Source organism: Sardina pilchardus, chromosome 1, assembly GCF_963854185.1.
Source record: "Sardina pilchardus chromosome 1, fSarPil1.1, whole genome shotgun sequence".
Lineage (NCBI taxonomy): Eukaryota > Metazoa > Chordata > Actinopteri > Clupeiformes > Clupeidae > Sardina > Sardina pilchardus.
Genome location: NC_084994.1, coordinates 17,392,789 through 17,417,919, shown reverse-complemented (window position 1 = coordinate 17,417,919; position 25,131 = coordinate 17,392,789). Strand labels below are relative to the sequence as shown.

At 39.5% G+C, this 25,131-nt stretch overlaps 1 protein-coding gene across 1 annotated transcript; it reads right to left on the bottom strand.

Moving 5' to 3' along the window:
• Positions 1 to 13,155: 13,155 nt before the first annotated feature.
• On the bottom strand, positions 13,156 to 20,753 carry LOC134076819 (B-cell receptor CD22-like). The gene is made up of 8 exons (XM_062532070.1): positions 20,747 to 20,753; positions 15,940 to 16,299; positions 15,570 to 15,824; positions 15,209 to 15,472; positions 14,984 to 15,068; positions 14,861 to 14,897; positions 13,741 to 13,895; positions 13,156 to 13,219 (listed from the first exon to the last, which is right to left on the bottom strand). The coding sequence occupies exons 1-8, from the start codon at positions 20,751 to 20,753 to the stop codon at positions 13,156 to 13,158; spliced, it is 1,227 nt and encodes a 408-aa protein (XP_062388054.1).
• Between the last annotated feature and the right edge of the window lie 4,378 nt (positions 20,754 to 25,131).

Genomic DNA, 25,131 nt, shown 5'->3' with positions numbered 1-25,131 from the left:
TGAGTGCTACAGACAACACAGGTATGCTAATCAGGGCAGCAGGTGTTGGGGCGTTTCATTCCTAATTTGTAACGACCCGGTGACGTAGTGTTGGACGAGAAGTGCAGGACAACGTCAGCATTCCAATAGTATTTTGGACCAACGTGCCATGGCATGTTTCAACCTGTAGAAGGCGCGGAGAGCAATATCTCCCATACAAAATCATACGAAATGTTACTTTTGTCGAGAAACACAATTTTTGTCAATATTAACCCTGGTTATAGTATAGTTCACCACTTATGAGTATTTTCAATCAATCAACAGCTCAAAAAACGTATTTTAGGGTGCAGTTACCCTTTAAACATTCACCATTTCACTCATGTTACGGCCGTTAAAATAACCACACAATGTCTTGTCATAAATGTTCCGTTTATTTCACTTAAAAGAATCAATCATTATCAAATTGTTACGTGTTTGTCCTACCGGTGTCCCTTGTCGCATCTTCAGTTTGTTTAGGAGTGAATGCCGCATCTGTGTCTGTTTAAAAATATGTTGGAAGGCTTCCTGGGTCACCAGGAAGTTCAATACAGGGTAACTATTTTCTAATTATGCCTGATTTTGCTGTTTTGTTGTGTTTGGTTATGCCAAACTTTAGCAAGTAACTGGTTTTGTATTTTATTTAATTTCTAGTTACTTGGAATTGTGTTTTGTGCTGTTTTAAGCCTAGTTATATTTGTCACCTGTAACACCCCTGCTGATTATATTGGATTGTCCCAATTTGAGGGGTAGGTGCAGGTCTATTTAAACGGGTGCATTCAGTAGGAAGGGAGAGTAACTCAGTGATAAGACGTAAGTTGCAATGGCTCTGTTTGCCAAGTTGTTGCTGTGACTTTGAAAAAGTCTGCAATGACTAGCAACTCTGGTAAAACGTAAATCTAATATTATTTTATTTATTATTTACCAACAATGTTGAAAGCATAATACGTTTTACAGAAAGTCTAAAGCAATTGTGGGGGTTAAAGAAGAACTATGCAGTTATTTTCGCTCAATTTACCTTAACTGAACAACTTCAAAGTCATTAGAATGGTTACATCTATTTTTTTCTGGGCTAAATGGTGGCGGTCTCAGTTCCCACAGAAAAATCATTCTTGCAACAAAGGCCTGCAGGCTGCTGGACTCAGAGACAGAAAGCCTTGCAGCCTTGCAGAAAGCCTTGCAACCCAGTCATACTCACAATGTAACACATTGCTTCACGGCACTACACATACATGCCAGGCACCGGCTAGAACAATATAGGGATGGAGTTTCTCAGACATCAGTCATGGCAGCAAAAAGAAGCAGAAAGGGAGTGCACCATTGTCGGGGGAACAGAGTAAATAGGGAGCGACAGACTGACCGATTGGAGAGCAGTGTAAAATATATAAATCTGTAGGGGGAGCTCTGCAGAGAAGCTTGCAAGTATTTTTCTTTTTTTTTTTTAAATAAAATGTATGGAAATAAATGGACATTAGGAAACCTTCAAACATGTCTAAAATGTACATAATTTCATGTTATCCTTCTGCCCAAGATAACCAGCTGGGTTCTCCTTAGGATCTAGTTTCAACACTGCTGTAGATCACAGACAGCTCCACCTCTGGATGATCAGGAATACTGCAGGGGGACGGAAGAAAATTGTCTTCATCTCATAATTATGACTATCTATCCACCTATTTATGTAAGCATCTATCTTTCTCTCTCTCTCTCTCTACATACATAGACACACAAATCTTTTGATCTTAGTTTTCAGACTCACCCCTGTGCAGATCCAGCCTTTTTGAACTGGACACTGGCATACTGGACGTCATCCTCCTGAGCTTCTGTTGTCTGCCTTGAACACTTGGGCTGGACGCTGGGATACAGGACACCGTCCTCCTGAGCTCCTGCCGTCTGTCTGAAGTTGTGAGGTTGGATGTTGGAGTAGTGACCATCATCCCCTGCTCCTCCTGCAGCCTCAGCACTGGGAGGACCAGCTGTCTTCTGAAAACAGAACGCCATTTTCATCTGGGTACACTCACTAGCTTCTGTTCTATACCTTAAGATGATTTTCTACTTAATGAACGAGAGGTTAAGAGAAAAAATCATCTCACCTCTTTGTTGTGTTTTCTCCTCCTCTTCCTCATCCTGTTAATGTAAAAAATGGAAATGTGATTAAAGACTAATCAAGATGAAAGAGAAGGTGAGAGTTAAACTCTGTTGGAATCAGTACTGACCTACACCAGACCACCACACAGATCAGACCTGCAGCTCCACAGGCTGAGACTCCTGCTATCACGTACACCACAGACCTATGGGCTTCTAGGAACAAACAGAATGTGTGAACGCACAGACACACACACACACACACACACACACACACATGCACGTACACACACACAATAAACATTCAGCAAATGAACAGATGTCTAGAGGACACCAAGAAATTATACTGGCATAGAAAATGACAGAGAAAAAGTGTGTGAAAGAGAGAGCGTGATAGATCCAAACCTGTAACTGTGATGGACACAGCAGTTGAATTCTCAGCTCCATATTTGTTCCTGGCCTCACAGTAGTACTGTCCTTCATCCTCTGAGCTGATGTTAGTGATGCTGTACTGCTGTCCTGATCCTACTGCAGTGGACTCATCCACATTAAACCAGGTGTAGCTCTCCACTGCTGGGTTGGCAACACTGCTGCAGGTCAGATTCACTGTACTGCCCTTAGTCATCATCACATCAGCTGTAATAGAGACCGATGTGTTCTTTGGAGAGACTGGAGAAAATGGATGAGAATAAATGAACTCATCTGATTTGTATGATCATGTACATCACAAAAATGCTTCACATAAGTTAAAAATCACCATGATTGCACAAAAACAAACACCAGCAACAGTAACACCCTGTGAGCAACATGCCTCTTTGTTTTGTATCATTTAGCAGGGGGTTACATCGCTGTAGGAGCCTAAGGGATGAACAACTTTCTTCAAACTCACACATGACAGTTAGCTTCACTGGTTTAGAAGGATGCCCTGTGTGGTCTTTCAGTGCACAGGAATAATTCCCATCATCATCAATACTGACATTCAGTAGCTTCAGTTCACTATTGGTTGTTTGTCCAGTGGGTAAATCTTGCCCATTCTTTCTCCATATCATTGTGTGATTTTCTTTTGGCCTGCAGGTGGTGCTGCAGTTCAGCTTCACATGACCTCCCTCAAACACCTGTGATGCATTGATGTTGATTTCTGACTCCTTAATCCTGAGTTCTTGGAGGAAAAGAGTGACAGTACTAATAAACAAATAGCATTATGCATTATAAAATAATAAAAATATATTTTTGTCACACAAGCAACACATACACAGATGGCAATTGATGTGTTGGTGCCGTGCCATACTTGTCATATATAATTAGGAGATATACCTGTAACTGACAAATGAACTGCATATTTGCTCAGCCATTTTTGATTTTCTTCATCCATCTCAATCCTTGCATAATAATCTGTACTGTCCTTCTTTTTCACTTTGCTCAGACGTAAGGCACAGTTGGCATCATTTGTCCATAAATACTCAACACGACCCTTGTAAGATTCATTAGACTTCAGATCAGGGGCTTTATCTTTCTGCTGAAGGTCAATCACCCAGAACACTTTAGTGACATTGTGACCAGAAGGATGAGTGAAAGAGCAAGGCATGACCACTGATGATCCTCTTACAGCACAGATATTCTGATCAGGGAGGGTTACCCAGTCTTCTTCTGCACCACTGTTATTGACATCTGCAAGACATACACCATTTGATTTATTATGAATGTGTGTGTTATCTCACATGAAACAGTATATACAATCGTGAAGGCAAGTTTCAAAAGGAAGTGACATCTCATAATGCTGTTATGTGTCATGCTACCTACAGTATACACAACACTAACCTAAGACTATTTACCTCGGAGGATGACTAAAATGAGGATGAAAGTCACCCTGAGAGAAGGGAATGTCTTGATCATCATATCAGTGACCTCCATGCAGAGGCTTGCTCTCTGTGAAAGGTGATATTGAAGGAGGATAATTAGTATTCATTAATCTTGTTGCAAATGACTGTTTGCATTTCTAAGCATATTCTAGGCATATTCTAAGCAGCAGCTTTGGGCATTCATAAACTCAGTTCCAGTAACATGGACAGATCCAGAAGACCAGCCATTTGTAGCTTCTTCTTTTTGTGTTACAGTAACTTTAACATTAATGGTGTATGTCTTGCACCACATTTTGTGATAGAGGATAGAGGATCACTTTCACATCTTTAACCTCTATAACAAATCAGTTGTGATATAAAACTGGAAGAACACAGACAATTATACTTTCAGAGGCAACTATTGTTCAAAAGACAATTTTGGTTTATTGTTTGAGACAAACTAATTTAAAGCTGAGGAAAGATGTAAAAATAGTAAAGTGAAAGTTATGCCAGTCATCAGATTTGAATAAAATAGAAAACCTTCTGAAGACATTGACACTACTGAGTCACTACTGAGGACAATTGCAATGTAAGGGTTCTGGTTATTTTGACAGTTTGGGCGAAGCAATGCATTTCTACCAACATGCACAAGCAAGTCATAATGACTTCACATCAGGCAACACCCTATACCACATTACATCCAAAGTCAGAGGGCTCAGTGCTCAGATGAGGAAGTTTTTAAAAAATCACTTACAGTGACATAGTTTCCATGATACTTTTTAAAATATATACAACACTACACATTACCCAACTAATATATGCTTTATTGCACTGTGAAACATAGTAATTAGTCAACTTAAACCTTGTTTGAGGAAGCCAGCATATAAATATATTTTATGAAATATTGGTGTCACTGACTGATTTTACTCTTTGTAACATTGTCACCATGCAGCAGCATGTGCAAAAGCAAAGTAGCCCTCTAAGATTATAACCTCATAAACAAACTAGCTCTCTATGAGAGTCTTGCCTCATTAACAAAGATAGAAAGAGATAGATAGATAAACACTTGAGAGTCTTGCCTCGTAAACAAAATATCACTATAAGAGTTTTACCTAGTAAACAAACTAGCACTATAAGAGTCTTACCGCGCTTTTGGTTGATTCACACACTGGGGTAAAGAGCCAAGTCTAAGATGTTCCTTCTCATGACAACTTCACAGAGCAGAATATACAAGTTCCTCTCTGCTGGGATGATGACATACAGAGAAGGACAAACTGTCAGTTTCCTATACATAAGTATTTGTTGTCATCAATGTATTAGCATTGCAACTTCCTACAGCAGAAGCATCAGGTTTCTTTCAGCCCACTCTACTGACAACAGATATAGATGATTTGCTGATAATTTCTCTGGATACAGTTGACTGTTGATCTCATACACAGTGCTTATTCATTTCTCAGAAGGGGGAAGGATGTGATGTTTGACTGAAATGACACCAAAAATCTGCAAGATGATATCACAGAAAGAACAGATGAGTAGAGATGTGGGAAGAATTCAAATTTAGTTAATCGGGCCATGATTTAAAGGTACACTGAGGAATATAGTGTACAGTGTGTCAGAGTAAGTAAAGGTGTAAAACAAGGTATATAATATGAATGAATAACTGTTTTGATGTGTCATACAGTATATGCCTTTGTTCTGTGTTGCCCAGATGGTCCCTAAATTGACCCTGGCCTTGTAATACTAGTTTCTGCCTCAAGAGGAGCTGGCAAGTCACTGTAGCAGAAACAGGAAGGCAAGGAAGAGTAATGTCATGGGCTCACATAAACACACATACTCACCTTTACACTCCTCCACAAGGTTTCTTTCATTGACGTTGTCGCTCAAAGGGATGTCATGAGGAGTAGTCAATGTGTCATCCTAGACACTTAAGACATTTGACCTTTATGGAGCAACACAAGGGACTCTAACGGAGCCTCCATTGATCTCCAGATTACAGAGCAGAGAGCACCCTCTGCTGAATTAGAAGTGCAATGAACAGAATCATAAACAACTCACACACAAATCTTCATCTATCCACAGCCAGTCAATGAAATATTCTATATAAAGACATCATTTACTCATGTTTTTTTATAGATATATTATCATTAGGGCAATTGTAATCAACATAAAGGTCTATTTAAGTATGTTCAGATTGTGTAGCATTTATGAACGATCGCTATAAATAAATAAAGAACAGACCACTCTATTACCTCTTTGTGAATTCAAAGGGTTTTTTTTATTCAAGATTATGCTGAGACATGCCAAACCACTTGCACAGAACTGTAAAATAATGGCATCTTTCTCCTCCTCCTTCCTGTCATCTTACAACATGGAACACCATCACATAGACGGCTCTAACAGAACGCAAAATAACAGATCTCTATGGTTATGTAACTGGTAGATTCAAATTTATATACAGTGCAACTGGAAAGTTTTCAGACCCTTTTTATGTTTTCCACAATTGATGATATTTCAGACTCATCTTTAATTGGATTCATTTTTTGTCATCAGTCTACAGGCAATACTCCAAAACAGAAAGTGTTTGGAGTGTGTTGTAAATTGATACAAAAAAAATAATTTAAAAGGCTGAACTATCCCATTTACAGAACCTTTGTTATTGTTATGACACTTACAATTGAGCTTTGGTGCTTTAACCCTCCTGTTGTGTTGCGGTCAAATCTGTCCGATTTTGCACATTTTGTCTCTGAAAAATATAGTTAACTTAATCTGATTGTCATGAGATTTCATGACTTTGTTCACATAGGGCACCTGAACACACAAAAAAAATTTTTGATAACTTTGATGCAATTTTGTGTGTTTTATTCAACTTGTGTACACCTGTGGTGTTCCCGGTCAAAAATGACTGGTCATTAGAAATGAATGGGTGTGACTACAAAAAGTGTACAAAATTGAGTTGAGTGACTTCTGTCCTACACCCACACATGCATGTGTTGCTGGGCACACACAAAAAGTGATATTTAGTGGCTTTTGGTGTACATTTTGGAATATAAAATAAATTTTTAGTTTTACTTTATATCAAATATAGTGGTAAAAAATATTAGCCCCCATGATGGGATGGTCAATAATATTACTGCCCATGTGATTTGTTTGTTATCAAAACACACCTAATTAACCAATCAGCTTTCAAACCACTCCTGTACAGTTAATTGGCTTCATGACAATACCTGAGCATTCAATCAGCATAAAAGGACTCAAGGCACAAGGCACTTATCGAGGGACATTATCGAGGGACTAATCTTACTGACCATGTCAAAGACAAAGGAAATCAGTCTTGAGCTCAGAAAGAAGATAGTGGAAGATCATAAGGGGGAAGGTTATAGTGCCATTTGCAAGCATTTCACAGTGTCTAGAACTGCTGTACGTTGCATCATTGTCAAGTACAAGGAGACAAATTCTACAAAGCAAACCTGGGCGTGGTTGTAAGCACAACATTTCAAGAACTCTGGAGAGGAAAATAGTCAGAGAAGTCAGCAAGAAGGCCGGACATCTGCCAAGATGATTGTTGCTGACCTGGCCTCTTCTGGAGTTGATATTTCAAGTAACAAAGTTGGGAGGGACTTTCATCATGGTGGGCTTCAGGGCCATCGTCTCAGAAGAACCCCTTTACTCAAAGAGTGGCACATCACAACTTTGAATTTCCCCTTGGGGATCTATAAAGTATCTATCTATCTATCTATCTCTCTATCAGACTGAGATTTGCACATGAGCATTTGAGAGATAAAAAAAATGAGTTTTGGAAGTCTGTGCTTTGGTCTTATGAGACTAATCTGGAACTGTTTGGGCACATGGATGTTGTTTATGTTTGGCGACGAAAGGGAGATGCTTTCAACCCTAAGTTGAACCCCACAGTTCAACATGGTGGTGGGAGCATCATGCTGTGGGGCTGTTTCGCAGCCTCAGGCACAGGGAACCTTGCTCAGGTGCATGGTATCATGAAAAAAGAAAATGAAAATTTTGAAGTATAATATGCAGAAATTGGCTCTTAGACTAGCTGTAGGTCGTTGCAGGGTCTTCCAACAAGATAATTATCCAAAGCATACATCAAAATTGGTCCAACAGTTGCTCAAGGATACCAGAACCCAGGTCCTGGAGTGGCCCACACAGAGCCTAAACCTCAATCCAATTGAGAATCTGTGTCGGGTGCTCAAAGTGAATGTCCATGTTCGGAAACTATGCAGCTGGAACAATTCGCAATGAAAGAATGGGTCAAAATACCTCAGGAGACCTGTGCCAGCTTATTAAAGAACTACTCAAGAGATTGTTGTCAGTTGTGGCTCAGAAAAGGCAGGCTATTGACTATTAATGGTCATTCTTTACAAATAAAATCATACCGGTCAGTTTTGACCGGGAACAGAAAAGGCATGATTTTGTGCAACTGTGAAAAAATTGAAATGGTTTCAAAACAAATATTATTTTAAAACTTGGACATAATGCACTCTGTGATATAATAGCCCAATATTTTTATCTGAATGTTTATTAGAGCCAAAATAATGCATATGTTATGCTAATTTTATTCAAAAACGACTTGTATGAGTTCAGGTCAATGAGGCCTACAGGCCATAAATAGCAAATAGAACTTTAAAACATGTAATGTTCACAAGAACTTAAGCTAGTTAAAAGATCCATAACAACATAAGATAAATATATGTCTTATTATAGATTTACAATCAACTAAAATAGGGTCGGTCATTTTTGACCGGGAACACAAAAGATGTGATTTTGTGCCGCTGTTAGAAATGTGAAATGATTTCAAAACAAAGGTTCTTTTCAAATTTGAACATGAAGTATTCCATGATAAATAGCACAATATATTTATTTTAATGTTGATTAGAGCCAAAATAATGCATATATTATGCTATTTTTACTAAAAAACGACTTGTATGAGCTCAGGTCAATGAGGCCTACAGGCCAGAAATAGCAAATAGAACTTTAAAACATGTAATGTTCACAAGGACTTGAGCTAATTAAAAGATACATAGCAACATTAGGTGAATACATATGTATAATTATGGATTTACAATCAACTATACTGGGATCGGTCATTTTTGACCGGGAACACAAAACTGATTAACATGAAATGAACACAACAGGAGGGTTAAGTTCCCTAAATTATTTCATTGAACATTATTAGGAGAGGTACATATCTAAATAACTACCTAGGTAGATAGATAGATAGATAGATAGATAGATAGATAGATAGGCACCTACGGAGCCCTCACACTAATACACAGACACACACACACACACAAACACACACACACACACACACAAACACACACACACAGACACATACATGCAATCGTGTACACACCACAGTGACACATTCTGAGCGATACTGTCGTCATTGCCCACCATCACACACTTCCTGAGATTTGACGGGGTAAAAACCTGTGGTAAACACCTGCAGACATGCACAAATCCTGTGGTCAGTGTCTGGCCTCATTCGATGTTAATGTGCTGAGATCAGCACATTTGTTGCAGATATGCCCTAGTTGGCTGACAAGGGGATGTATTGCATTTCCTATTACAGTTTTTTCCAATTGCTAACACACTAAAATGACATTCATAGCACAATTATTCAAACTGGCACACAGAGAGCAACACATCCTCTCAAGTCTCCAAATGTCTAAACACATTTTCAGCTTTACACACATTTTGCAATGCAAAATGGCACTTTTTGCATGCACTGAACACGGTTTTCTGCATAAGACACAAAAATCTGACATAAAGTCACATGTTTGCAGTTTCAAAACAATGCCATCCAAGATAACACACATGAGCTAATTGACCAATACGTGTGCCACCTAGCCAAACACCTCAATGCTTAATTTATACCACTTCCATCAGGAAGTAAGCACTATGAAAAGACCACAGGCAAGGTAAGGCAAGGCAACTTTATTTGTATAGCACATTTTGTCCAGCAGGGCAACCCAATGTGCTTTACAAAGATAAAAACAATACAGTAAAACCATTGAACAACGAACACCTTTTTTACAACAAAGATGGAAGACATTGCAGGGAGAGAGAGAGGAGGGAGAGGGAGAGTGAGAATGAGAGGGGAAGGGAGAGTCCAATATAGATATACTTGCTGTGCATATGTTGCACTGACTTGTTTGGTGAAAAAAAGTTTGAACAGCATACATCTGTATCTGCAAATATTTATGTGCGCGTAAAACACTTTCTACAATTTAAACTGTTTTAGTATTATGGCAAAGCATACTAAAGATAAGAGTGTTTTTCATTATGACCAACCGTGTGTATTTGTTTAGACACAAATTTTGTGAAAGAATGAAGTGTGTGCCATGTGGTGCAAAAGTTTGATTTTGGTAATGGTATATGCAGTTTTGGTTGCAGTGCTTCATTTTGCTAGGTAGATTGAGGTATTTTGCAATTTGGGGTGTGGTTTTGTGAATTGTGTGTGAATTTTCAAAATTGTGTGCGAGTTTTCAAAATTGTGTTTTAGCAATTGGAAAAAACTGTAATGATATCACACTGCGCTGGCAGCTGTCGCTACTTTCTCCACTCCATTGTCTAATCTCAACACTGTGACATGGGACACTTTCTACGTCTGACCACTAAATGTAAAAACAAAACCTAAATGTCTCTCTCTCTGTCTCTCTGTCTCTAACTATTCACAAACACACACACACACACACACACACACACACACACACACACACACACACACACACACAAACACCCGCCCACTGATGCACACACAAGCACGCACACAATCACACACTCATGTACCAACGTGATCTCACAGAATGTACATACCACAGTGACACATGCAGAGAAACAGAGATATTGAAATGTTTTTTTTTTTTTCATTTCACAGCTGGGTGATTTTCCCAAGCTCATCCTCTATTGTCTTTTGGAATTGAACACTTTCAATTTAAGGGGACCTCTCAACTCAATTGTCATGTTTGATCCCAAGCTGCCACTTCATGTGAGGAGGTGGTCAAACTCTAAACTCTTAGGAACCACTCAGGAAGAGAACGCCTCCACACATAACGCCAACCAACAGCATGCAGCAGTCTTTTGAGCATGTTGGTACAACTCAGTATTTTTTAAGTGCTATAAACAAATCTGCTTTGACATTAACATTTTGTTGTTGTTGTTGTCAACTAGTTTAGGTATCATGTAAAAATGTATATGTTGGTGGAATATAAGGTAATGTTTCACATTGTTCTCGCTAGCCAAGCCGCTCATCGTCCACCTCTGTAATAGATAGAGGAGGAAGTCAAAAATGTCAATCTCTCACCTTACACACTCACACACTAGCACATTTCCCCAAAAACCGAGAATAAGTAACAAAGTAATCAGCCAGACACTCCAGAAAATGAGGTAATGTCTACTGGCCTACTGACTATGAACACATGGATAAGCGTCTAATGTTTGGAGTCATGAAAATGTCAAACTCTTTATATCCTTGCTACCCTCTAAATCATGATATCAGTGCAATGCTGCCAAACAGGTTTTGATCCGCTTCATCGGAACAGAAACAGAGTACGTTGCACACAGAAGCACTCTAGTGTTTGTGAGACTAACACTTCTTTTGAACATCACCAAATATTTGTACCAATGGAATGAACTACATATACATATCTATGGAATCAATGACATTCTAATGAAGGTAAGACATATGGTATATGGATATGATAGGGGTGGTATTTTATAATATATAGGTTATATTACAAAAAAAAAGTTATTCCCATAAGCGCGGTCAATATAGTGTCAGGAATACATTGCACATACAGTTGCATATTCACAGAACTATTAAAATGATGAATGATAGCCAAATATTCACATGGTAGTTCATATTCACATCTGGGCTATAGTGGTGAATTTAAGAGGTGGGTATGAATTATGTGGTCAGGGAGAGGTGGACTGTGCCATGCAGTATCAGATTTTTGTCTTTTAAAAAAAAATGAGAACATGTTTGATGCTGGTGGACATTACTGTCCAATGTTTATTACAATACCAGTGGTACTAAATAGTTCCAAGACTGAGTGTACTTTTTTGGAGAAGGTAAAACTATTTCTGAAAATGTAAGAGGTGTATAAACTCTATTTCTGAAACTTCAGAGGTGGATGAACTATTTTCGCTTTACTGTTTTGTGACATACAATGTAGTGCATATTTGAGGAAACACAAGGAGGGACTTTTGACTACGAGGGTGGAAAAACATTCAGAAATGTAGCAGTAGCATCTTGTGATGTGTATGTGAGGTGACAACAAAACTGAATCCTAGGTTCAGTGTGACATTTCAATGTATGCAAGTATAAAGAGCATTGACACAGAGAATATGGTTACTGTTTTCTTTTAACCACAAGTGTTACATGTACATGACATTGGAGCCAAACACGGAGAAAGGAAGGATGTCATTTTTTAAGACTTGAAAACAACTTGGTATATCTGCCTGCTCTATGTCAATATATCAAGACATATATCAAGTATATATGCCTAGTCTCACTGTGTGTTTATAAAAGTCAATTTCTGGTATGAATTGTTGTGGTTTCAGATCAGGCCCTGCGCTATTATACAAAGGTTTTGTTTTTTTAGTTGATTTTGTTAGGAGAAAAGTATTCTTCATTTGTCACCATGAAATTGTCTTGTTATTATATGATTTTTGTATTGATTTACATTTCTATGTTAAAAAAAATAATAAAATATGGGGCTTGTGGGCCTTTCAAAAGACCTGGGGGCAGAGCTGTTTTCTGATTGTGTAATAAAAGACATTTCGACCCCCAGTATAAATTGCAGGATCTGCTATATCTGACAATCACATGTTCACACTTTCTTCTTTATAATTTTTTTATGCAAAGTTAGATTGACAGAAAGGGATTGCCATCTAAGCATGATGCATGGCAGCAGCTACTGTATGTGGAAAAAATATTTTAACAGTTGCATTACATTTACAACAAAATAGCTCTGTATGAAGGTAATAAAATCAGATCTTTAGCAAAAATCATGATGTATCTCTCGAAAATACATTTGTTCATGGTAGACTACCTATTTTCTATATTCATCAAAATAATGTTTTTAATTATATCATGGCTAAGAGAAAATGCCTTTATGTTAAAAGCTAGCCCAGAATGCAGTTAATATTTGATGCTTGACTCTTCACTCAGATCACCATTGGTTGAGCTGGACTCCCTTTAGTCTCTTGTTTCCACGCTGCTGTAGATCACAGAGTGCTCCCCCTCTGGCTGCACACTGGAACTGCTGGGTGATATCAGGGCAATGTGAGAAAGCTCAGCAAAGCTACATGAGACAGTTCTGTCTGTTCTTTGATGTATGACAAAACAACAAACAAAATTAAAATACTTTGACTTACAATCTATATGGAGCCAGAAAAGACAATTGAGGGATTGTGTTGATTTTAAATCAAACTAACAAGGAAGCAGTTATCAGTCTGGGTATCACCAGACTAAGCTTTGAGAGTCTGCATGCGTTGTATTTCTACTGCACAAAAGGCATGATCAATGGGCATAGTTTAAATGACTTTGCATGCATTTAGATAGTCCTTCAACCAATCAGACCGATAACCAGGGTCCGCCTGGTGGATAAGCTAGTTTGTGATTAGTTCCAGCAAACATGGACAGGAAGCAGTAAAGATAAATATGCAGGTTTCCGGCCTGAGCTGCAGGACAAAATCCAGTTCCCGGCAGATTGGGTTGGGTCAGACTGGGTTTCTCAAGCTTCATTAATCTGATTATACATATGCATATTCACTGACTTACCTGTGCGCAGTTCTGGCATATTTCAACTGGACACTGGCATAATGGACGTCATCTTCCTGAGTGCCTGCAGCCTCCACACTGGGGGTACCAGCAGCTCTGCTCCCACCAGGTCTCGGGGGGTCAGTGTCTGAGTCCTGAATATCACCTTGATCCTGCTAGTTACCGGGGATATTGGACAAAATAATCATGAACACCAAACCGATTATATGAATGTTACTTTTGACCAGCCTTGGTAACTCTTTGAACAAAAAACAAATCCAATTGACATATTTCACAGTAACATTAAAGGAGTCCTAGAATTCAAAACCACATTCACGTTGTTCCTGTTGAATTTAGGCTGCGAGCAGTGTCCAAAGGACAACACCAAAGACTTTACCGCGTCCCCCCGCCTGCTTTCGTATGCAAATTGGGAAATAGAAACAGCTGTGTTGAAATGCTCCAATCTGAACAGAGCTCAGATAACACGTAATAGGCGCCCATCCCCCTTTAGATACACCCCCTCTCATTTGCATACCTTCGATAATAATTCTTGTTAAACTGCTCTTACGATGCTAGTATCTAGATATGTGGTCTATGGCAGAGACGTTGTAATGCTAGCGTTATTACAGCTAACTTCGGAGAGTTACTATACTAAGAAATGTACTGATAAAACTTACCAATCTAACACATTCATTCTGTTGGGGAATCTGCTGCACTTCATCTTCGTCAGAACCTTCTTTTGACTCGGTTTATACATGTACGGCTGTATTCCTTATTTAAATCCATTGTTGATAGCTTTATCAAACACTTTGGCTTTATTTACCAGCAGTAAACGTAGTTTAACTTTGCTCTAGCTTCAGACCGGTGGATTGAGCCAATCAACTTTCAGGACATATCGGCCAATAGACCAATTAGCGCGCATCTCATTTGAATATTCATGAACTTGCTGAGTGGGCGGGAAAAACAAACTGTTTCATTGCAAGGCTTATTTATGACCTTGTATTAGGCGATCTAGCAGTGCTCCTGGGGCGTTTTCAGCCCCACAAATTTACATATGACATTATTTAGGCTCAAAGATCAATTTGTAATGGTCAAAAAATGCGTTCTATGACTCCTTTAATCAATGACATGGACAACTCACCTCTTTCCTGCTGGCTTGTGTGTTGGTTTTGCGGTATCTGTGGACATGTGATGAATGAAAGATCTTACTAAATCAAATGGCAAAGTGAAAGTGGTTTGCATGTCAGTGGGGATCATTACTGACCTATACCAGACCAGCACACAGATCAGACCTGCAGCTCCACAGACTGAGACTCCTGCAATCACATACACCACAGACCTACGGGCTCCTGAGAGGGACAAACAGATCAGGAGTGCAATGGGTGCAGGTACAAATACAAACACACACACCTGGGATAGAGAGAGAGAGAGAGAGAGAGAGAGAGAGAGAGCGAGAGAGAGATAGAGAGAGAGAGAGAGACATATTTACCTTTAACTGTGATGGACACGGAGGAAGAGTTCTCAGCTCCATATTTATTCCTGGCCTCGCAATAGTACTGTCCTCCATCCTCAGACTTGATGTTAGTGATGCTGTACTGCTGTCCTGATCTTACTGGATTGGACTCATCCACTTTGAACCAGGTGTAGTTCTCCACTGGTGGGTTGGCATCACTTCTGCAGGTCAGAGTCACTGACTCACCATTGGTTATATTCACATCAGGTCTGACAGAAACTAAGGTGTTCTTTGGAAGGACTGGAGAAATGAGATCAGAAATCAAAACACATTTGTTCAGTAAAAAGGGCATGTGTCGTAAGCTTCAGTTTAAACCTGTGATTATGAAGTTACTCACACATGACATTTAGCTTCACTGGTGGAGATGGATGTTCCTCATAGCCTTTCAGAGCACAGGAATAATCTCCCTCATCTTCAACTCTGAGCGTCTTGAGGAGAAGCTTCGGGCCCGTTGTTTGTGTCTCGGATAGTCTTTGTCCATTCTTGCTCCATGTCACATTGCCTTTCAAACTACAGGTATCACTGGTGGATGTGCAGTTCAGCTCCACTTTCTTACCCTCAAACACTGGATTAGGAAACTGGACAGCAAATTCTAAGTGGAGTAAAGTGGAGTAATAGAGTCAAATGTAAATTACTGTGAATGATGTTGGGGATTTTGTTGTGAAGGCAGTTAAAATAAGCAGAATGGTAACTGATGACAGACTCACCTATTACTGTCAGTTTTACAAAAGCATCACTTTGCCATTTGTCTGTCCCGGCTATAATCCTCACTTTATATACGGCACTGTCTGTCAGCTTCAGACTAGTGAGTTCTAAGGTGCAGATGCTCTTATTGTTTCTCTTATTCCAATAGTATTGAACACGACCTGTGTAAGATTGGTTGTCATAGAGATCAGGGGGTTCAGCACCCTTTTTGGGGTTTATCAGCCAGAAGACTTTAGTCACTGTGTGACCAGCAGGGGGAGTGAGAGAGCAGAGCATGACCACTGATGTTCCTTTGACAGCACAGATGTGTTGTTTTTCTATGACCACCCAGTCTTCCTTTTTAGGTTCTTTACAGAGGAGATCTAAATAACAAATCATATTACATTTATCATAATATGATCATAACTGTTCAATATAATGTTTCATACAAATACAAGCAGTCAGAGTTACATAAATGTCCAAAAAAGTGGTTACAAGGAGATTCTAGTGATAAGGAAATTATGTCATAACATTAGCAGTTTCATATGCATTTTTTCAACCTTTCACACACATTGCATTGTAATGCTTTCCTTAGGACACATGTTTTTAAGGATATCTCTGTCTATGTCTGCTTCATGTCTAAAGACAAAACTATTGATATTACCTTTTATGATGACCACCATTAGAAGTAGGCCAAGGGAGCGGGAAATTAAAGCCCTCTTCATCTTAAATCCTGTTGCATGGTACAATACACAACATTTAGGAAAAAAGGATTGACCTCCATGATTTCCTTCTCCTGTCTGTAACTCATTGATCTGGCTCTGTGTGTGTGTGTGTGTGTGTGTGTGTGTGTGTGTGTGTGTGTGTGTGTGTGTGTGTGTGTGTGTGTGTGGGGGTGGGTGGGTGGGTGTGTGTGTGTGTGTGTGTGTGTGTGTGCATGTCTGTGTGTGTGTGTGTGTGTGTGAGAGAGAGAGAGAGAGAGAGAGAGAGAGAGAGAGAGAGAGAGAGAGAGAGAGAGAGAGAGAGAGAGAGAGAGAGAGAGTATTTGTGTATTAGTGCATGCATGAACTTATATGTTTATGTGTGTATGTGTTTGTGTTGCTGCGTGAGAATGTATATGCCAACATGTGGCATACAAGAAAAGAAAATACATGTTTTAAGACTGTATTTCTTTCACACTTACAAAAAATAAAATGCTTTTCATTGCTTTTTGATTTTAGGTAATACATGAGAGAGGACACTATGAGAGTCTTACCGTGATGTGCTGTGTTCTGTGCTGGCAGGAAATGAGCAACATGAGCAGTGCTAAACATAATTCAGGCGCTTCTGGGCGAGTCAAACACAGGAACATACTGTACATGCTGAAGTCACTGGTGACATGATTGAGGTCACAATGCATTTTTGGTGTACTTCTTGTTCTTGGTTGCACGAAGCATTGATGATGTTGTTTAAGTGGTCATGCTTTGATGTTGTGGGATTGATTAAATTATTATTTGTTTGATAGCATGAGGGAGTAGAGAGGCCTCAGAGAAAATGTGTCCATGAATTCAGCTATTCAACATATATTACATGTGATACACAGTGTGTTCTTTCTGACCATTTACTCCACTATAACTAAGAATAAGCAGAAGTAGCAGCTTCTTTTCTGTTAGCTGTTGGGCCGCAGACCACAGAACTCTTTTCTCATGGGCAGCTGATCACACCCTCAGAGGGTTCGATATTTTTACTCATGGGACAAATTACCACAGCTGCAGTGGACACAGAGTGTGAAGGAAGAAAAAACAAAATGTAATACACTTTGGCAATGTGATGAGAAGACAAAGCTATGGCAGCAACAGTTTGACAAAAACACAGATGAGAACATTAGCTTTTATGTCCTGTATGATGATAACAACTGTTGATGAATTACAAATATTGTCTAAAATGTGAGTTTATAAATAAAAAGAATCATGGTTTTATTGCGATATATAATATTTGTAGAATGCCAATAAAACAACAACAAAAAAAAAAAACAGAAAATAGCAACAAAATAATAATAATACAAAAAATGAAGTAAGTCATAAATCATAAATGCCCAGATAAAACACTGCATTACACTACACCTTATAATATCACTTTGTACCACAAGAGGTGCTAGTGAGTCTCAGTAACATGAACAGGAGGTAAGAGTGATATTGTGGGCATGATGATGCAAGAGAACTGAAATACTACATTAACATACATTAACAGCTCCAGAGATTATCCTTCACAAGAACCTGTCAGGAGGGGTGGGTCGCTCGACACACTGTCCCGACACGTCCCATGCTGTTGAAAGCTTCAAAACAGTGCTCCGGAGCCTAGCTTGAAATGAGGCTGTCCTATGGAAACTAAAGCCGCCTTCACATTGGCACAGTAGATACGGCTGCGAAACGGCCGGAAGTCATTCATTTCCTATGGAGATTCGCAGACCGTATGCGAATGGGTCCGAACAGTGCGGTGCGAAAAAAATCGGGTCCGTTGGTCATCCGCATGCGTTAAAAAAATTGAACTCGTACGACAGCAACGGACGGTTCCTATCCGAAGGAAGTTAGCGTTGCTATGGTACTGATAAACAAATTGAATATCTATCTTTTATAATGTCATATTACATGCTTTTAAACGATAAAGTTTAAAACAAAAGTCATCGAAAAGGAACGTGTATGATCCATAGTGGTGCACAAGCCCATCTTGTGAAAAATAAAATTAACGGTTGATGTAAAATAAATAATTATTTCCAAACGAAGTTTTTTGTCATGTCACTGTCTTACATGGTCTCTTAACACTATTAGGGCAGTTAGACAATTAATTTAGAAATAAAATAGCACTATTGTACATTTTACTCCCAAACTCGAAAAGCCTCCGATACTTCCAACGGTCAAGTCCGACGTCCGACGGGGGAGCACTGCGAATTACGGAGTGCCAATGTGAAGGCGGCTTAAGCATTGTTATCATACTGATACATCACATAGGTTTTAAAACACAGCGTGCGGTGGTCTATCTAGCTATTGCCTTCAATAATTATAACAATATCTCAATGTCTATAACATTGTATGTGGATGTGTATTGTTGTTCGTAAAATAGTAATGATAAAACCATGATGACCATGTTGTTTGAGTGTTGATTAAAGTGTAACTTCACCCCATAACTCCACCCACTTCACATTTCTGAAAAAGGCTTTCAAAATGGACAGGACATTCTGAAATTTGGAAGGTAGTGCAGCACTACTGCTGCAGCCAATCAACCATGGTGATTTCATGTCAATCTGGGAATGAGTGCTGCAGACATGGCTTATCACAGGTAGGCTAATCAGGGCAGCAGTTTCCTTCCTAATTTGTAACGACCCGGTGACGTAGTCTCGGCAGAAAAGTGCAGGACTATGTCAGCATTCCAATAGCATTTTGGACCAAAATGCCATGGCATGTTTCAACCTGTAGAGGACGCGGAGAGCTTTATCTCCAATACAAAATCATACGAAATGTTTCTTTTCTCGGGAAACACGATTTTTGTCAATATTAACCCTTGTAATAGTGTAGGTCACCACTTATGAGTAATTTCAATCAATCAACAGCTCTAAATATTTTAGGGTGCAGACTTTTACGGGAATATTTTCGCTTGGTCCCAGGGGGTCACTCCACCCCTGTGCTACCCCCCCATTCTCGAGAGTTCGCATCAAATTAGCTTATAACCAGTCATCTGCTTCAATCGCCCCTTTAGAAGAGATGTTGTGAACTGCACCAAATGTCATGTGTATGACTATCCTGACATCCTCTGGGAGTGTGCCAAGTTTTGTGAAATTTCATCCATGGGGGGCTATAAAATAAATTAATTTATGTGTACATTAGTGACTACGCCCATTGGCCTGCAGATGGTGGTATTAAGTGAAGGGTTGCTCTGGTTGCATCATGCTACTGTCACAAACACACACAGGAATACACACACAGATAAATACACACACACAGACACATACCTACACACACAGTAGACAGGCAGGCATACGCACATACACACACACCAACACACACACTATATAAAAATGTACACAAACACATGCATAACACGCCCACACGCATGCACACACTAAACACACACACACACCATTACCCACACACATATACACACTCACACGTATACACACAGAGACACTTAAAACACAAGCAGGCAAGCAGACAGACAGACACACACACACACACACACACACACACACACACACACACACACCATTATCCCCACCACACACACTCACAGCGAATACTCACAGACAGAGAAGCACTCATACACAAAAGCAAGCACACACATGCACACACTCATTTACATACATAAAAGTTGCAGTAGGGGATGGAGTAGACGATGGAAACAAAAGCATGATTTATATTTGCGAAGGGAATGTGCAGGACTGAGCGGCGGTCATATCGTGTACCGCTTTGCAGTACATCTAGTTATGAAAAGATTATAGCAAAATGGAAGTTTAAAATGGTAACAAAGGTCATTACCAAGGAAGCCCATGGCATCTACACTGCTTAGTGGAACTGTTTCACTGGTGACCTCTCCTCTACACTTGTGGTTTAGACAACAGGCTACAGCAGGCTTCATGCTGGCCACATCCGGTTTGCAAGAACCAAATGAGAGGCCCGCGGCAACATACAGTTGTGGTCATTAATTGACATACACATGCTAAAGTTGACAATAGAGTTCCAGGAGGCAGGTCTTCTCTTTTTTTTTAAAGGCCAGTTATTTCATGGATCCAGGATACTCTGCATCCTGATAAAGTTCCCTTTGCCTTTGGGATTGAAATAGCCTCACATCATGACATACCCGTCATTATACCTAGAGATTGCCATGGTTTTATTTCTGTTAGCCTATTAGCCTGTTTGATGCGCATTAAAATCAATGCAAATCAAACCAGCTAATAGGCTAACTGAGATAAAATAAAATAAAATAAAATAAAATAGAAACAGTGAAGCTTAGCCTAATTAAACTGATTTTGTAGCTAATGCTTGCTTGCATCGCATGTATGACTTGGGGAGAGCCATGAATAAAATCTCTGTCAGATTTTAACAATGATAACTAGGGTATTTAATTGGCTTTAGCATTGTGTCAAACACCTTTACACAAATGCAGGACATTGGTAACGTTAACTTCATTGCAAGCTGTAGAAAAACATCCAGATCAACATTGGCAGAAGTTATCGTTCTCTTTTAACCCTCTGGAGTCTAAAGGTGCCTCTCATTTAGAGTTTATATGTCCTCCCTCGCTCCTCGGGCCTCAATCCTCACTGATGTACATAAAGAATGATGGGACGGCAACAATGATAGTCTATCCCTTCGTCTATCTTTATGTAGATCAGTGAGGATTGAGGCCCGAGGAGCAAGGGAGGACGTATAAACTCTAAATGAGAGGCACCCTGAGTGTTTGAAAAACGGTTCCAAACACACATCTCAATCTCTGCTAGTTTGTGTCCTAGAAACATATAAGTGACACCATTAGAAACCATTGTGGAGGACCTCTAGAATATAACCATATGTGCCACTTTTGCATAGGTGTTTTTAGTTAGATGAAAAACTTAAAAATCTCAAGGTATAGCAGACTGCCTCAAAGTGCCTGAAAAGGCCCCCGGACCTCCAAGTGTTAATGGTATTAACATATACTGTAATAATAACAGGTCTGTAAGGATTTATCTTATTTGAACTGCATAGCACACTATTCAACTGTATCTATTTTAAAATCTGTATTAATCTCATAAAAATGAAAAAGAAAACATCTTATTCCTCTGTCCAGCTCTTACCGTGGTCATACAGGAGTCCAGAGATGGTCGCTGCTGAAGAGGACTGCTGCAGAATAGGCTGCTTGTCTTCAGCATGTGTGGTTTTCACACTCAATAATTCGACCGGAAGACTGGCAGTTCTTTGTTTTCACACTTGCACACTTGTTCTACGGCTGGTTTTGCTCACCCTACTCTGGCATTTAAAGGAGAATTCCGGTGTGAAATTGAGCTTAACTGTACACCGAAACATGTTAAAGGGATAGTTCGGATTTTAAGACACGAAGTTGTATGGGTTCCCTGTCAGCAACGTAGTGCATCAGCACTGACTTACCCCCGACAGCGTCCTGTGAGCCGAGATCCAGCCGGTTTTAGATCGTTTTTGATGCTGAAGAAAGTAGTCCGGCAAGTTTCTGGGGTCACGAAAGTAAAGTGTTTTTCTTCTCAAAACCATATGCGTTCAACAGAGTGATATATTTGCACCACAAAAACGTTGTCCAGGAAAAATTCAAACCTCGTTATCACTTACTTATTTTTCGCGATTCCTATCACTGCGCGCTACTGACAGCTGGACAACGTTTTTGTGGTGCAAATATATCACTCTGTTGAACGCATATGGTTTTGAGAAGAAAAACACTTTACTTTCGTGACCCCAGAAACTTGCTGAAGAAAATAGTCCGGCATCAAAAACGATCAAAAACCGGCTGGATCTCGGCTCACAGGACGCTGTCGGGGGTAAGTCAGTGCTGATGCACTACGTTGCTGACAGGGAACCCATACAACTTCGTGTCTTAAAATCCGAACTATCCCTTTAAGGTGTGCTCACACGTGTTTTAGACGCACTTTCACTCACCCCCAGCATTCCGAACTCCTCCGTTTTCAGCCTAGCTTACAGTAGGCTTGAATCTATTAGATTGGGCATTACATAGCCTATGCAGCTAAATCGCTATTTTTAAACCATTAAAAAGGTTCCAAGTAACTCCACACTGCATTGGTTGACTTCTGAGGGACCTGACATTTAAAACGAGATACTTAAAACTTTGGAAGTGCACAGAAAGTTTATTAAAAAAGACTGTTTATTCAAGCAGTACCTTCATAGAATCTCTCCGCTGGGCGCCATCTTGTGGTGAAGTCGCGATAAGTCGACTGACGAGCACAAACGAACAGGAAAGACGGGGACATATTGCAAACATTTTGAGCTTTGTTACTCATCATGCTCATGTAGACAGTATAACTATATATTTCCTATTGAATTACTTTAGCAATATGTTCCCCTGTCCTTCCTGTTCGTTCCTGCTCGTCAGTCGGCTTATCGCGACTTGATTCCAAGATGGCGCCCAGCGGAGAGATTCTATGAAGGCACTGCTTGTAAACAGTCTTTTTTTAATAAACTTCCTGTGCATTTCCAAAGTTCTCAGTGTCTCGTTTTAAATGTCAGGACCCTCAGAAGTCTACCAATGCAGTGTGGAGTTACTTGGAACCTTTTTAATGGTTTAAATATAGCGATTTAGCTGCATAGGCTACGTAATGCCCAATCTAATAGATTCAAGCCTACTGTAAGCTAGGCTGAAAACGGAGGAGTTCGGAATGCTGGGGGTGAGTGAAAGTGCGTCTAAAACACGTGTGAGTACACCTTAACATATTTCGGTACAGTTAAGCTCAATTTCACACCGGAATTCTCCTTTAACTATTTATGTGCCTGTTATTTTTTCATTGTTTAAAGGAATGGTGCTTGTGCTTGTGCAAGGGTGCTTGTGGTTGCCTACTCTCCCACTCTGTTGTTCTCTGATTTCTGAATCAAAACTCTATTGCTTCATTTAGTGGACACTCAAGCAGCTGCATGATCCAGTGCATGGCATGACTGGAAGATTGATTGTATTGTCTGATTGTACAGATCAACGTATACATTCTTATGCAGTGACACAGATCAATTCAAGCAGGTGTGAGCTTGATTTGCACATGCATGGGAGACCTGCTCGGAGAACTAAGTTGTCACTGGTGGTGTTATTAGTGGGTCAGTAGGGGGCGTTGTCCCCTCCAGCATTCATTCACTTTAATTTTAAATTGTAACATTAATTTTTAATGATAGTAGCCTTTTTACTTTTCCTTTAACAACCGTTATTGTTTGTGTCTTTACTTGTGTTTGTATGAGTGTATTGCTTGGTGAATGCTTGTTCTGACAACACACTGTAGGCTGCTGGACACCTGAATTTCCCCCGTGGGGATGAATAAAGTACTTATCTATCTATCTATCTATCTATCTATCTATCTATCTATTTATCTATCTACAATCTCAATGCCCCACCCCATAGAAGAGCTATAGGAGGGACCTACACTGTTTAACCGGGGAAGTTAACTTAACTCAAATTATATGAGGAAACTGGATGCCTTGATCCATTTGAGTTTCATGACTTCAGAGTAAATAAGACATTCAACTGAGTTATTAGTAAATATGTACTGTATTTTGTGTTGAGATGACTTAAAGCAGTCAAGTAAACTATACTAATTTTATTCACCTTATTCAAATTTGAGTCAAATATTTGCTTTCCACTTTCCAGGTCTTACAGTGTACAAGTTTTTTATGCAGAGCAGAGGCTGTATAGACTTCAATTGAACTACACAAGGGGGGATTTTGACCCCAAACCCCACCCCTTGTGTTTTTCGGATTCCTGGAAGTGGCTTCTGATGAAGTATCTTGCCCTGCCTTAACAATCTTTAGTACCAGCCATTGGCTGAGACATGTTGGATAAAATGGCACACTTCAAATGTTTGCCTTTAATTTACAGCCATGTTACCTCCGCCAAGTTTGTTTTCATCAGGGTTTGTTGGTTTGCCTGTCTGTCTATCTGTTTGTTTGTTTGTTTGTTCGCAAGATAACTCAAAAAGTTATTAATGGATTTGGATGAAATTTTCAGGGATTTCAAATAAAATTTTGGGAGTGATCCGTATTACCGTCTGGATCCAGGAAACGGTTTTCGTTTGGCGTTTTTCCTTTTGTTTGTTTATGTTGTCGCTTGGCAGAGGCACTCTTTTCCAGTTTTAAAATTCTGCACTTTGCTGTCAAACAAAGCTGTCAACAATGTGGGTTGCTTTTCTCTATGTTTTTAAATGTTCTATTATGAAAAAGCCAGTAAAACTAGAAAAGCACAGATAGACAGACAGACAGACAGACCCAGATGAAAAACGTAACCTGCTTGGCATAGGTACTTTGCTGAATGGTACTTTGCTCTAGTGCCCAGCATTGGCTAACTTCTGGCAATATTTTTCTATTGAACTCATTTGTTTTCCTCTAACCACTCACAAATCTGCAAATCTGCTTCAAATATTTATTTTTTTGTTAGAGTGCATACACAAGTAATAATAATAACTATAACAATACAATTGTTATTGCACTGTACAATAATAATACAGATATAATAACCAGTATTCATGAGCAATT

What these genes read in the sequence shown, in the direction of transcription:
- LOC134076819 (XM_062532070.1), bottom strand. An exon ending in CGTGTCCATCACAGTTAAAG is followed by an intron (nt 15,069 to 15,208) that starts GTAAATATGTCT and finishes TGTCCCTCTCAG; the next exon opens with GAGCCCGTAGGTCTGTGGTG. An exon ending in TGTGTGCTGGTCTGGTATAG is followed by an intron (nt 14,898 to 14,983) that starts GTCAGTAATGAT and finishes ACATGTCCACAG; the next exon opens with ATACCGCAAAACCAACACAC.